Raw genomic sequence first — 14,830 nt, forward strand, 5'->3', positions numbered from 1 at the left:
ACCCGATTGGTCCCGCTGTTTCCTGAACACAGAAATCTGACTTGCAGGTAGACCTCCACAGACCGTTTCTGTCCGTTACAGACGTGAAGGAAAAGTAGATGGTGTTTTGAAGATTAAAGTGCACCTGAGAATGATGGGAAGGAGAGCCGTGGACTGCCGTACCGCTGTCAGCTGTGTGTTTGTCGCTCGGGCCCGCTAGGCTCGGCTCGAGTCTGTTAGCTTTAGCCGCCCCCAGCTGTCGTGCGCACTTGCAGAAGCAAAATGGTGAGTTCGAGATCTCCAGTTCTCATAAAGTTTGATGGACGATATGCAATTGTTCCTGTTAGCATAGTGAGCTGTTTAGATAAAATGATGACATGTAGCTCTTTGTTACAATAGAATAATACACGTAACGTTGCGGTCTGAGCTTGTAGCTAACACTGTGCTGCTAGTTTGTCTCAAATCGTAGTGATGTGTCTACATAGACATGCATTTTTGTGGCTCTGTCACGTTTTGCACAGTCCTCACTCAGCTCATGCCCAGAAATTGCGGTTTATGTCGTTATGCTACGTCATCTGATAGCTCGATCTGTTATGATCATGAAAAAGTCTGGCTGTTATCAGTGTAATATAAGCAAGTGTGATTCAGGCCATTGAGACATGACAAAGTGTACCTGGCCTGCCAGTAATCCCCCCTACAGTGCTGTCTAGAAACATCTGCACTTCTGCAGGGAGTCACTTTCATCACTACCCATCAACATTTGTGGCACTGTGATGCAATTGGATGTCAAATTGCATATAAGATTTCACATGAATCCTTTTTGGCTGTTGTCATTTGATTTCTTTCACTGGAATTTACGTTTTTATATTTACATGTTGATGCAAATGCTTTCCTGTACATTAGGGTAGATATTATGACCATTATTGCCACTTGTATGCATGGAAGGCGATGGTTTTCTGGACTGAAAAAATGACTCTATGGCCTTCAGTTATTACAATTATGATTATCATTTGTTTGTGTCAATGTTCCAGCTGTACAGAAGAGCCTTGGAGCATTCAGGCATAGCGTTTCCTCTTTACCCCTTTTCTGCCGACTCATAGTGTTTACTGTAGTCATGGTTTGTTTGTGGGGTATGTTTGACAGGTTTTTGCTTACATTTACCACACCCGAACTGTCTACTGGGTGTCTGGTTGATGTGCACGGAGATGAATGCACTGTTTACACTTTGTCATTTATAAAACTTGAACTAATATTGGACTTTGGAATTATCAACCTAGTTTGTCTGTGCCATTGATTTAGTATAACACACTACGAACAACTACTCAAATCTGACATTTAATCCTGTAAAGCAGGTTATGCGACTGCATATTTTAACACTTTGTCAGAGACAAAACGATAGCAACAAAGATCAATTTGTATCCAGATGTATGGCATACCTTTATGTATTTTTAAGCGTAAGAATCAGAAATCACATTATTTATTACGAACTAAATTTTAAAATAATCCGTAACCAAATAATTTACAGATAAATAACACAAAGACGATGTTTAGGAAAGCACATTTTTCTATTTTGATGTCCTCTTTGGTTGCACACAACAGCAAGCAAACTGCTCATCCAGTGTGGACTGATTCACAAACGGATGTCTGCGACATTCAGCGGTGTATGAATCTGATGCATTCGGTGCAAGTGTTGATGTAAGGGTGAGGTAATGTTTGCCTCCTGCTGCAGGTGTTGCTGTTGAATCCGCTGGAGAATCTGAAGACCTACATAACCAGCCGTCCTCCACTGGTCATTTTTATGGTCAGCGTCAGCGCCTTGGCCATCGCTTTCCTCACCATTGGATACTTTTTTAAGATCAAGGAGATCAAATCACCTGAGATGACAGAGGTACGACGTAACCTTGTTAAGGTGTATGATGCAGGGACAATAAAATATACTTCAAAAGTTGGTAAGATAGTAAGGGATAAACAAATCTTTCATGTTGTGTATTCAGGTGTCTTCTAAAGTCATTGGGATAAAATGAGTGATCATCAAAATTTGAGCACATTATAATCCAGATTTTAATCGTCATTTTTTTTTTTTTTTATGTTGTACCATGTAGCTGGGAAAATGATAACAGAAGTTTATCATACAAACTAAGGGATCCCGTGTACCTTTTAAAATGTATCATGTATATTGTTAATGTCTGGCTGTAACTCACTATTTTGGTCGGGTGTGTTTTACATTGGGTTTAACATTTTGTCAGGATTGGAACACCTTCCTTCTGCGTTTCAACGAGCTTGACTTTTGCATCTCTGAAAATGAGACGCTTAAGCACAGCTTGAACGACTCCACCACACCAGAGAGCACAGTGACGAGTAGTCAGGCAAGATCCAGCACCCAATCACCGCCCCTCCTGGAGGACCCAGGGCCAATCAACATCTCTGTACCCATCACGTTGACCCTAGATCCGCTGAGGCCATTTGGAGGATATTCACGCAATATAACCCACCTGTATGCCAGTGTTCTTGGCCACCAGGTTGGACTTACTGGTATGTGTGAAAGTGGTCAATACTAAATGTGTAATTCTGTTTTGTGGTTTTTTTCACAAACGCTGTATCCTTACTTGCACATTGTCTATTTCCAGACTCTCATTTTGTTCACAAGTGTTCAAAGGTTTTTGGAAGTATATGCTCTCTGGTACACTAACATTTTGTGTGTAGTTTTAACATACATTGATTTGAACACGCTAAATCTATTCTCTTTTGACTTGAACCAGAAGGACTGTAGAGGTCTAGTGCGCTCTTATTCATTTGTGAATTATTACTATTATTATTATATATTTTTTAATGAGATCTTCATTTTAGAGAACACGGCCAACATTGGCTTGTTCTTCATTAAAACCGGAGAGCTGTTTCTGTTTTGTTTTTTCGATGTGCTGAACGCAGTCCAGTTGAAACAATGCTTCATTGTGTGGAAGGGATAACATGACAGACTGAATACCTTCTAGAGATCACTTGCATGCACATGAAAGGTCTCTTTGTGTTGCCATTATACACTGACTGTATGTGGGTATTTGTGTAATTAAAGGAAGAGATGCCCATGAAGAGATGAACATCACTTTTACTCTACCAGTGGCCTGGAATTCCGATGAATGTGTTCTTCATGGCCATTGTGAGCAGGTGGTCTTCAGCACCTGTATGACCATCACAGCAGCCAGTAATGTCTTCCCGGTCACAGTGTAAGTGTCTGTTGGTAAAACTGCGTTAAGCTTAATAATTACGCTCTGGTAAGAAAGATTATTGGTCTAATGCTGCGTTCACACCAAATGTGAAATATTTCAACTGGACCAAGAAATTTGACCTCAAAAAAGACCTCATTGACACCTACTGTTTGACATGTCTGGGTGTTTGAAGACCCTCCCCCACACACAGTGTTTTCTCGCAAACTATGCCTGCGAACTAATGAAGGGCAAGGAACACGATGCTTCCCGTGTGGTGTAAACACAGCATGTTGCATGACCAATATGTCCTGAAACTTTAATCTGAATAATTTTGAATTAGCTTTTTTATATTTTTAGTTTTCATGCTAATTTTGTGATAATTATTTATAATTTTGTCATAGTAATTTAATAAATATATAAAATTATTATATCTAGGTTTAATTTTTTTCAGTTTGAGATTGTTTTTTGCTCATTTTAGTTACTGAGACCACAGTTCTTATTTTTGTTTTTTAAATATTTTATTTGATTTCAATTAACAAAAAAGGTTTAATAGTTTCAATGAACTATAATAACCCTAATACACATGAGCTTGTCGAGCTAACTAAGTTAACCCATCCAAAGCAAAACAAATAGAATGGACACTTATCGACATGCAGCATTTTTAAGAAGCCTAATTTCCTTTCAAGTCTTGTTTTTAAATTCTCTCCAGGCAACCGCCTCACTGTGTGCCAGAGACGTACAGTAATGCCACATCCTGGTACAAGATCTTCACCACGGCACGAGACTCGGACACCAAGTACACGCAGGACTACAACCCATTCTGGTGTTACAAAGGTGCCATTGGGAAAGTGTATCATGCATTGAATCCCAAGCTCACTGTCATCGTTCCAGATGTGAGTGTTGCAGTGTTTCATCATAAATGTATCTGTATGAGTAAATGCCTGTGCAGAGCCAACATAGGAACATGTCATATGTTTTGTAGAATATGGATAATATGTGGTTGATTGACATCATAACAGATGTTCCATTAATACAGAGACAGACATATTGGTTTACAAATCTTTCAAATGTCACACTTTATTTCCTTACTGACAGGACGACCGCTCCCTCATTAATCTGCACCTTATGCACACCAGCTACTTCCTGTTTGTTATGGTCATCACAATGTTCTGCTATGCAGTCATCAAGGGCAGACCCGGAAAAGTTCGACAGAACAATCCAGAGTTTTGTCCAGAAAAGGTAAGACTGTGTAGAAGTAAAACCATGGAGACAATCTATCTGATCAGTCTGCTAGTTAAAGTATAACAGACGCTTTTGCACAAGTTTTGTAGTTTTAATCTATGTTCCTATGACATAATTAAAAGAAAAGTTTTGGATGTTTCATAAATTTTAGCTTTTGAAGCTAGACATTATGTAAAAGCACGCGTATGATTGTAAAACAAGCTATGAGCAAAAATAACGAGTAAAGATGCTTTTGTTAATCATTCTTTTGCTATTCTGTGCAATGCGTTTCAGTTTACTTTTGATGGAAAACCTGCAATATTTCAAACTCAGACAAGATACATACATGGTACTGAAAAACTTTAGTTTGGTTATTAACATTGCTCTTTGTAGCTAGTTTTTCCAACTAGACATAAGTACTGATGTCATCCAGTTCACTACAATCATGTTGCATTCTAAAAATGCTGTTTTTCCCACAGGTGGCCTTGTCAGCGGGATAAAATGGGGTCGGAGGTGAACTGAGCCGGAGCATATCGGAAAGTTGTGAGAAACTACATGTTGCCTACTGAACCCAGGAGAAGGGTGCAAAAAAAACGCTCTCTGAATGAATTTCTCTGCAATGTTGGGTCTCTCCAACCAAAGACTTTTAAGTGCCTGTATCTACTGTGTAAATAAGAATAGGACTCTAAATTCAGTGAAAAAATAACAGTCTGCCTGAGCCCCCGCACCCTATGGCATCCTGTAAATGTTCAGTATATCCAGTATCGAGAGGGAACGGATGTTGACTTAAGATGTTAAGATAGGGAACATTAAATCCAGACAATTATCCCATATATCCCATATAAAAATCTCACCCCGTTTCCAATTTTTTTTTCTTAAGGACATCATTACCTTGTTGTCTTCGCCTTGTCATTCCTCCACGTGTCTTGGTCATAATTGACACTTGGATAGGTTTAACACATAGTGCGTGGCAGATGTGTGGAGCTCTTGCATGGGTCGTGATCAGGTTCCTTGCGTGATCTTGGATGAGTTACACTAGAGATAACAGCGGGCATCCACATGGCGTGTTTCTTTTATCATTGGACCGTTTCTACTTTCTTTGAATCCTTTACTGGTTTGATGTTTTACTGTGAACGTGATTGCCTGAAAGAAATGCCTCAACCGAATGAAATGCAGTGCTCTTTAAATTCCTTAAGACAACCGTGATGGGACGAATCATGTATCCCATGTCTTAAAACCTCTGCGTTAGCGAGTCGGGGTCGAAGTTTTGTGCTTGGAGCGATAGATTTGTTTGTTGTCTGTGTGAGAAATCCGAAGAGATCACCTGGCTTAACCTCGCTTAGATCTCGATTCTTGACACTTTTCGACTGAATGTATTTGTAAAAAGTAAAGCAAATTAACAGCACGATGCAGCATCAATGATCTGAAATAATCTCATGTACATTTAACATCAAAGTAAAAAACATGTAAATCATTATTGTAGATATTTTATTTTTTGTAATCAACCTAGTTTTGTTTTGTACATTAGTTTGTACCTTTGCTTTAGCTTTTTCTCATCCATCCTATTTCCTGCCTCTTTTTATTGTTTTTCTTTGCTTAATTTGATTTTTAAGCAACGCCTCTGTTTTCTTTAAATTTTATGTGCAATATCTGTCTCCTTGCCTTCATCAACCTAATGTTTTGTAATGTTAACCCTTTTGAAAACCAACATATCGAAAAACATACATGGTTTAGGAAATGTATGCCGAATTTTGCCCATGCATTCTCTGCGTTTTCAGCATTTTCTGCCCTTCCCTACATTCTAAAACCTGCCATACACGTGTACATACATATATTTACAGATAAAAAGAGTATTTGTTTTTACTCTGCGATTCATGTTGTATTTGATTTGAGCTTTTACTTCACTGTTGATCATTGGCAAGCCCATTTTCCCATCATGCCTCACTCTATGAAACTGCATTGGTTGTTGTCCGTCACCATCGCTACACTCCGCATTCATAATAATGCATCCAATCACTAATGTGCCTTTGCACTAGTCAAGCAATGTCACCCATACACCGTACACAGCATATACAGTTTTCTCCGGTCGATTCCGTTGTGTTCAATTTGAATAAAGCTAAGTCTATACTCATATTTTCTCCCCATTTCATATCTTAAGCTCAAGGCAAAATTTCTAGTTAAAACTGGGATTCAGTGCTTTTGATATAAGAGGAAAGATGGAACAAAAAGTCTACAGCACTTCCATTTATTTACTTTCAGACCTAGTACAAAGATTTAAACTGCCATGGGATAAACATGAAGTATTTGGAAACCCTCGTTGAAAAGCAAGATCTTCCATTTGAGGTGTTTTTAGTAGTTCACTTCAACGATTAGCCCTGAAGTCATTCACTTTAAGTTTCATTTTGCAAATTTATGATCAGATTCATGCCCTTCTGGGTGCAGAATGAGGCTTTCTGAAACCATACCGTACACGCTTCATAACTGCAGCTGATGAATAATAACATAGACGTTTAAAGTTGGCCTTTTAGTGTTACTGGAGGAAAATAGAAAATGAAAGTGAATTCCACAGACGCTGCTGCCTGATGCTCTGATCATATTGATCTTTCACCTTGGTTTTCCTTCGGGCTTGTAGGAATTGAAGTGTATCTGTGAGTGGTAGAAGGCCCTCTCCCCGTCCGAGCTTGCGGCTCTCTGGTTCCTCTGTGTTTGGTGAGAGATGTTGCAAGCTCCTTGTCATGATTATGCATGATTGTAAATGTTCAACCTGCTGACCTGTTTGTATGAGGACAATCCCTCTGTTTATGTTATGTTTGTAAGATATTGTAGGCACATGCTTTGCTGAATAAAATACAAGATAACACCGAGTTGTTAAGTGTTTGTTCTTCTTAAAGACCATTTGCATTTAAGTATTTAGCAGACACTTTTCTCCGAAGCCACTTAATACGAGGATGGTCAGAAATCATCATCAGTATTATGTTTATTCATGATACCTATAATATAATATTGGTTGTTTTACCTAACTCTTACAGATAATGGTTATACAACATTTTACTTCTGTTACTGAAAAATGTTAAGCAAAACATTCCTGGTTTGCTGGAAAGAGAAATTCATGTTTGAAATGTACACAGCTAAATTGCCATTGTTAAATCAACAGTGCTCAGTGTATTTGGTCCCAGTGTTAAAGTAACTCTCGTGTAGTGTAAAACATAATGAGCCGATTAAAGGCGGGATGTTCGATTTCTCATAGCCAATGTTGATGTTCAATTCACCAAAATAGACACACCCCTACCCCCCATCTTTTGCTTTCATCAGCAAGACAATTGTCTATCCTGTGAGCTGTGCACCTTACTGCTGATTGGCTACAAGGTTGTTTTGGTACTTGGCCCGACTTTGTTTAAACAAGCGTGATTTGTAAATTGGACACCCCACCTTTAAGTGATTAATTAAGGGATTTGACCTGATATCACATTTTTATTTTTTTAATTAGCACCTGATGGTGCTGCTTGGTGCTCAACCCATGAGGCCCATTGACACAGGTTGACACAGGGGAGATACAAATGGCACCACAATCAAGTACTACATTTTTTTTCTCATGTTTAGTTCTGCTAAGTCATCAGTACTAACCTGAGATGCACAGTATTAATAATCAAACGTTGAATAAAGACCTTGAATGTCATCGGAAAAATCCATAATGACCGCATTACTACTTAGGACACACTTAAAACTGCTAGCTTTACTGTTTGACCACAATACATACATTATATTGTTGCAGATAAAATCTAGTGTATGCAGTTAATGGTCAAGATACCCGCTAAATCAAACACTAACCACCATAATAATGGTGAAATCATATTTTGACCAATATAACATCAACATCTAAAGCTTTGACCGATGATTTCACCTACTGTTATGATTGGACGTCAGGTGTAGTTCTTGGTTTTCTCCTTCCTTTAGTGATTCTCATCATTAAATTTGAATCACCCCTAATTAATCACTTAATTACCTCATTATCTTCAACACTACATCAGTGTTACTTTAACACTCGTGAAGTGGGACCATATACTCTCTGAGCAGTGTTGATTTATCACTGGCCATTTTGCTGGGTAGTAGGGGTTTTAACAAATGTCCTCCTCTGTTTAGGGCCATCTGGTCTTAGCTAATTGTATTTCGGTCAATAACGGATTCTATTGTTCATCAGCCAGTACACCTGAGCGACAAGAGCCTTACAGTTTAGTATTCATATAATTTTCTCATAGAAAACACAGATGTTTCAAGTTTTTAAACTATTCATTAAACAATTTTGAATTATTGTTATAGCTGTATGCATGTTTTCAATTACATTTAGATTGATATAACTACACATTGTATATTAAATGCTGTCTCATTTTGAATAAAAGTGTCTGCTAAATGAACATATGTAAATATTCAGATTTTATCTATGTACTGCTGAAGTAAATATGTAGCCTATATGATAAATCAGTGTGTATTTCTATACAGTATGAGACTAAAGAGCAAAAAGTCAGATTTAGTCTGATGTATTTTATATCTTGTTGATGTCCTTCCGAAACCTTGAATGTCCAAATTCGCTATTTTTCCGGAGAAAAAACTTGATTAGAATACTGATTAAAAACTGTGTTATAATACTTGACAGCCACTTTTTTATACTTAAATATTGGTCAGATATATGCAAATCCCAGTGACAAACGTAAAGGGTGACTAATAATGATATATGGTTTCAGAAGGAGAGCAGCGATATTTAACCTACAAAAACTGTACAATTCATACATAGTAAGACATTTAAAACTTTAGAGATTATACAGAAGCACAGTGACATTCTCTGCATGGCTCAGAGATGAAGTTTAAACCAGAAATCCCAAAGAGATCAGTCTTGTTAAACACCTCAGGGATTAGACCATTTGAGTGGTTGCATAGCCTGTGTTTTTCCTTTGTGTATACGTGTGTGTTTTCTCTATAACACAGCATTTTTATCACAAACTCCTGTTGCTATGATACCCAGGAGAGGGACTGGCCTCTAGGTAGTAGGCAATACTCTGTCATGTCCAGAGAGCCTGCTGTCCTTCAGTTGTGTGTGTGAGAGAGACATTATTAACTAACTTTATTTTGATTCTTTTAATTCATCTAAATGTTAATTTTAGGTCTTAAATAACAGCTTTTTTAAAAGAATTTTTAGAGTCTGTCAGTGTTTACTGTAACTTTTACACATTCAACTCAGGTAATTTAAAGTGTCTTGTTTAAATCTAGTAGAACAAACTGCTGAAAAGTTTTTGTTATTCACAATATATGAATCAGTAATCCATTTGAGCCCTGATAACACACACACACATTATCTGAAAGTTATCTGCACTTCCTCTTTTCCTCTATGTTTGTCGTGCCTCACAGGACCACAGTGCTACATAAATTCAGACATACAACAGTGGAGTAAAACAAGAATAAATCTATATACAAACTAACCTACTAATTTACTGAGAGAGTGACTAAATATACAACATTCTATATGCAGATGTTACAAATACATACTGTACATGTGCAAGGAGAATATTGTAAGTCAGGCGGATAGCTGGGGAACAGTGCAAGATGATTTGTAGTGCAAGCATGTAAATAAAGTACGTTATTGAGTATTTTGTGAGAATTTGTACACACAGCAGTGTCTTGTGCACATAGGGGAAAGTGTGTTACTACGGGTGGTTTGAAGGCCAACTCACCTATGAGCAGCACATTCAGAATTGCACAAAAAATGTTTGAATGGGGTTTCAGGCAGGTTGAGATGATTTCAGGGGTCTGACAGCCTGGGAGGAAAATCTGTTGAGCAGTCTGGCGGAGCAGGCTCTGATGCTCCTGAAGTCCATCACAACCTCCAATTTCTTCTCCACATTGAGGGACTTGTTGTTTGTGCCACACCATACCGCCGGCTGTGCCACTCTGTAGCGTGTTTCATCGTTGTTGTTAATGAGACCTACCACCGTTGTGTGAGTGGTTGGAGCTGAACTCGGCAGTGCAGTCGGGGGTCAGCAGTTGGAAGAACTGCGGGCTGAGCACACAGCCTTGTGGGGCACCTGTGATCAGTGTGGTAGTGCTTGAGGTGTTGTGGCCAACACGGACTGACTCAGGTCTTACGGTTAGAAAGTCAAGGATCCGATTACAGAGGGAATTGTTTAGGTCAAGCAGGTTACGTTTATTTGTGATCTGTTGTGGAATTGTTGTGTTGAATGCTGAGCTGAAGTCAATGAAAAGCATTCTTACGTAGGAGTCTTTATTTTCTAGGTGGGAAAGAGCCAGGTGGAGAGTGGAGGAAATTGCATCATCTGTAGAACGGGTCGGGCGTTATGCAAACTGGAGCCGGTCTAGTGTGTTGGGGAGGCTAGCTTTGATGTTGTGCATGACTAGCCTCTCAAAGCACTTCATCATGATTGGTGTCAGCGCTACGGGACACTAATCATTTGTACAGGACACCTGTGATTTCTTTGGTACCGGTATGATGGTTGTGGATTTGAGACATGTGACGACTACTGCCTGGCTCAGCGAGGTGTTGAAGATATCTGTTAGGACATCTGTCAGCTGTTCAGCACATTCTCTCAGTACACGGCCAGGTACGTTGTGAGGACCCGTAGGCTTGGGTGGGTTAATCCTAGGTAGGGTCTTCCTTACGTCGACTGGACACCGACGGAGTGCCTGGTAGGTGGGAGGTGTGGGAATTTTTTGTGCAGGTTTGTTGTTCTGCATTTCAAACACTGAATAGAACTGATTAAGTGCATCTGGAAGATTTGTGTCATTATCGCAGGCCTGCGGTAGAGGCTTGTAGTCAGTGATGGTCTAAATGGCTGGCTATAGGCTCCGCGTGTCTCTGCTGTCTGTGAAGGGATTGTTGATTTGTAGCGCATATGACCGTTTTGCATCCCTGACACCACAGGACAGATTGGCTCTTGCTGTTTTAAGGGCTTCTTTATTCCCTAATCTTAATGAGGTAGTATTAGTCAAATAAAAAATCAGTGGAAGACTTTGAAATGTTTAAATGCAGAAGGCTGTTTTGTGAGGGTGTTAGGTTTAGAGATGGGCTTTGGATATGGAAAATATTATTAGTTCAGTTTAAAAAACAAAACGTAACAATATGGACAAGGGTAAAACCTGACATCACCTCCTTGTGGGGACCAGGAAATGATGCTTATTAAAATGATTTAAAACTGTAAAATGTTTTTGTAGGGCTCTGCTTTGGAGGTGCGATAAGGTGATAGAAAACAGAATTTGGTAAAGACCCCAATCAAGCCTATGTGCGTCTGCATGCATGGGATGCAGCACGTGTTCAGCTCGTGCATCTGATGTGGCAGGTTTCCCCCTGTACAGAAAAATTGAAGTGCTGCGTGACCGGTGCTGAACATCAGTATTATGACCAAATCTCACACAATAAACACCTCGTCACATCATCACCGGGGGACTTGCTGGATTCACCTGCCGTGTTTTGGTTCGTGCACGACTTTAATCCTGTCGATACACTTTTGTGTTCTCTGAGGACAGATGAGTGAAAGTAACGTTAATCCGCGTTTGTGAAGAGCAAACTTTCTGTTGATACACACGGTAAGTCTGGAGGCTTTGTTGTGTTTACACCTGTGTAAGGTTACCTTTTGTGTTATTTGTTTACTAGGATACAGTAACTTCATGTTTGGTGTTGTCACGTGCACTGTTGTTGATTCATACTGACAGGATTTTAAAATGATTGGAAGCTCGTATGATTCATTACTCTGTAAGGAAGGAACGCTTGGTTTGTGATGTTATATACGCTTTAAAAAGCGTTTTGAGACGGTTCACGGACATTTTAATGTATAGCCTATTATACCAAATATAAATTAGATTTATTATACAAAATGTAATTGCATTTGAGACATTTCAAACAATGAAGCAAGTGCCTACAAGTTATGCATGCAATTACTTTAAGCTATTCTGGCATATTCTTCTTTTGAACAATAGGCTACATTTGTTGTGTTAGTATATTTATTATTTGTGTGTAAGAGTTTCCTTGTGTTATTTTAAAGTTACAAAAATACTTAGTTGTCCTCCGCAATCTTCAAATGTTTTAGGCTTGAGAATATTATTGAAAAAAATAAAAACAAGCTTTTAACAAGCTGACAAAACCTGTTCTATTTATCAACTTGGTTCAGTAAATATTATTAGATTTTGGCAACTATAAAAGTATAACCAACTATAAAAGTATCAGACACAGAGCACTCAACATAGGCCTAAATACTTTGATTTCCTCGCAAAAACTTTTAAAATCTAGCCATCCTTTAATATGCTATTCTAAACGGTTTACTGCCACAACAGACCAACAAAATGAGATCACCATGATTTATATTGAGCGATGCTAAAGGCCAGGTCAATAGTTAAGCCTGTAGCACCTATAAGGCCTGTCTGAGTTTGCTTATTCACTGTCACTCTTTTGTTTTCTTTATTCAATCACTGTAATCAGTGGAGCAGCAGGATGTTTTGGATGAATTGTTCTCAGGTCACGTGACGTGATCCTTGCAGGAGAGAAGTAGCCAATCTGATCTGGGATCAGAGTGAGAGGTTTGCACAGGCTTCAGAGTTTCCTCCCGCTGCTTTCCTCTGCTAACGTTCATACACAGCCTGCCGTGACAGCTCTTTATCGCTCACTCTTGTAAGGTAAACACACTCTTTCTCTCTGTGTCTGTTTACTAACAGCTTTTAAGTGAATTAGACTTGAATGTCTCCCAAAATGTATGCATCTGAAATGAGGTCGCTTGCTTGGAGTCATGGAGACTTGTAGTTAATGGAATAAAGATTACCGCTTCACATTTTGTTTTATATAGGGAATGAGAGGTTAAGGGGAGATTTGTTTGAAAGGCTTAAGGAGGATTGATTGTTTTGGGGATTCACTTTAGTTTTTGAAAAGTTTGCTTTTAAAAGCAATGTTCTGTATTTAAACGCAACAGTTTTTTTTGCGTGATTTCTGCGAATGTAACTGAGTAGTTGATCATTGAAAGCCTTTATTATCTGTGCCCGAGGCCTATGATCCGGCGTTAAATAACGCACATGAGTTCTCATGGAAATGTAAATAGACTTGACCTCGCTTGGCCATTATTTCAATGTGTGTGTGTGTGTGTGTGTGTGTGTGTGTGAGGGGACGTTGGGATTTTCCTGTGACCTGTGAGGGATTTAATAGACTGATTTACAGCTTTGATGTTTTGGATATTTACACTTTGGCTGGGTGAGATGGAGTCTGTACACACAGTAGGGTATATTAATATGATTCAAATAGAAATTAAGTCACAGTTACAGTAGAGAACACGTTTTCTTTTTAGCAAAGTTATTTGAGTTGACTAAAATCAAATCAAATATTGACCTGGAAATTATTGGAAAAGTAATGAAAAATGCAAAGAAATATGATGCCTCAAACATAGTTTAAAGCAGAAAAATTATAATAATAAACAAAAACTCAAATTAAACCAAAAAATGTATTGATCTGATTCTATTATAGAAACATAAACAAGTATTAAGTATTAATTTTGTTTATCAAATCAGTAGTAAAATGACAAAAGCATACAGTATATACCAAAATTGCCACAAAATAAACATCAAATCTAACAATAAAAGCTCATTTAAAATATGAATAAAACTTAAATAAAAAGACATTTTCTTAGTTATATGCTGAAGCTGTTATTTTTTGGCATCTATTATGCACATTCAAGGCAAAAAAAAATTCAAGTTCAGTTTTGTTTTGTCCATATTTGATGGATAATGTTTTTGTTTGCTTTTTGAGTCATTTGTTTCTGTGACATAAGCCCTTTCATGAAACTTGCCTTTACATCATGAATTATTCATTAAATACACAGTACCTCAACATGGAAAAAAATATTCCATCCAAGGTGATGTAACATTATTTTTACCCGTGTTATAATGCCTTCTGCTTAGACTCTGGAGTCTTTTGGCAGCTGTTGCGAGATGAATAAGCCAGTAATTAATTGAGCCGTGTCCCTTTGCTTTTACATAATAATCAAATGTTTCACAACAAACATCCAACACCTGTCATAGCCAGTGAAGCGCACTTTCATCGGCTTTGCTTCTCTGATGTTAAAAGTGAGCGCTTTCAGGAATTATACTTTCACAGTCGAATTATACTTTGTAAAACTACAATACTTATTTCTGATCTCTACTGTAAAGTATATTAAGATTTATATATGATTTACATTTTGAAAAATGGGATAGCATCTTGTAATGGTTTGGTAAGATTATATATTTTATCATTCTTTCTGATGTATTCCAGCTTCTCTTTGAAACACGACGGAGACAATGTTTGGCAATGAGAATGAGCAGTGGGTGTGTCCCAATGACCGACAATTAGCCCTTCGAGCGAAGTAAGCAGGATTTTATTAACTTTTTTATTACTGCACATCAAT

The 14,830-nt window shown here is 38.2% G+C and overlaps 2 protein-coding genes across 4 annotated transcripts in view; both read left to right on the forward strand.

Annotated features, from left to right (window-relative positions):
• Positions 1 to 6: 6 nt before the first annotated feature.
• tmem248 (transmembrane protein 248) lies at positions 7 to 7,267 on the forward strand. Of its 2 annotated transcripts, XM_056745322.1 has the most exons (8): positions 7 to 264; positions 1,709 to 1,867; positions 2,226 to 2,511; positions 3,050 to 3,200; positions 3,892 to 4,075; positions 4,278 to 4,421; positions 4,698 to 4,752; positions 4,883 to 7,267. In XM_056745322.1, the coding sequence occupies exons 1-8, from the start codon at positions 262 to 264 to the stop codon at positions 4,918 to 4,920; spliced, it is 1,020 nt and encodes a 339-aa protein (XP_056601300.1). In that variant the 5' UTR covers positions 7 to 261; the 3' UTR covers positions 4,921 to 7,267. The 2 variants fall into 2 exon arrangements, with proteins under 2 accessions (XP_056601300.1, XP_056601301.1); XM_056745323.1 differs by lacking the exon at positions 4,698 to 4,752 and having other exon boundaries at positions 9 to 264.
• A 4,500-nt stretch (positions 7,268 to 11,767) lies between these two features.
• The window catches only part of doc2b (double C2-like domains, beta), a 155,999-nt gene continuing 152,936 nt past the window's right edge, over positions 11,768 to 14,830 (forward strand). The window contains exons 1-3 of one of the 2 annotated variants that reach the window (XM_056745468.1): positions 11,768 to 11,993; positions 12,883 to 13,076; positions 14,698 to 14,788. In XM_056745468.1, the coding sequence (XP_056601446.1) occupies positions 14,724 to 14,788 (65 nt within the window). In that variant the 5' untranslated portion in view covers positions 11,768 to 11,993; positions 12,883 to 13,076; positions 14,698 to 14,723. The remainder of the gene's footprint in view (positions 11,994 to 12,882; positions 13,077 to 14,697; positions 14,789 to 14,830) is intronic. The other variant, XM_056745469.1, reaches the window with a different exon arrangement.

The sequence above is a fragment of the Triplophysa dalaica genome, chromosome 4 (genome assembly GCF_015846415.1).
Source record: "Triplophysa dalaica isolate WHDGS20190420 chromosome 4, ASM1584641v1, whole genome shotgun sequence".
In the NCBI taxonomy this organism is placed as follows: Eukaryota; Metazoa; Chordata; class Actinopteri; order Cypriniformes; family Nemacheilidae; genus Triplophysa; species Triplophysa dalaica.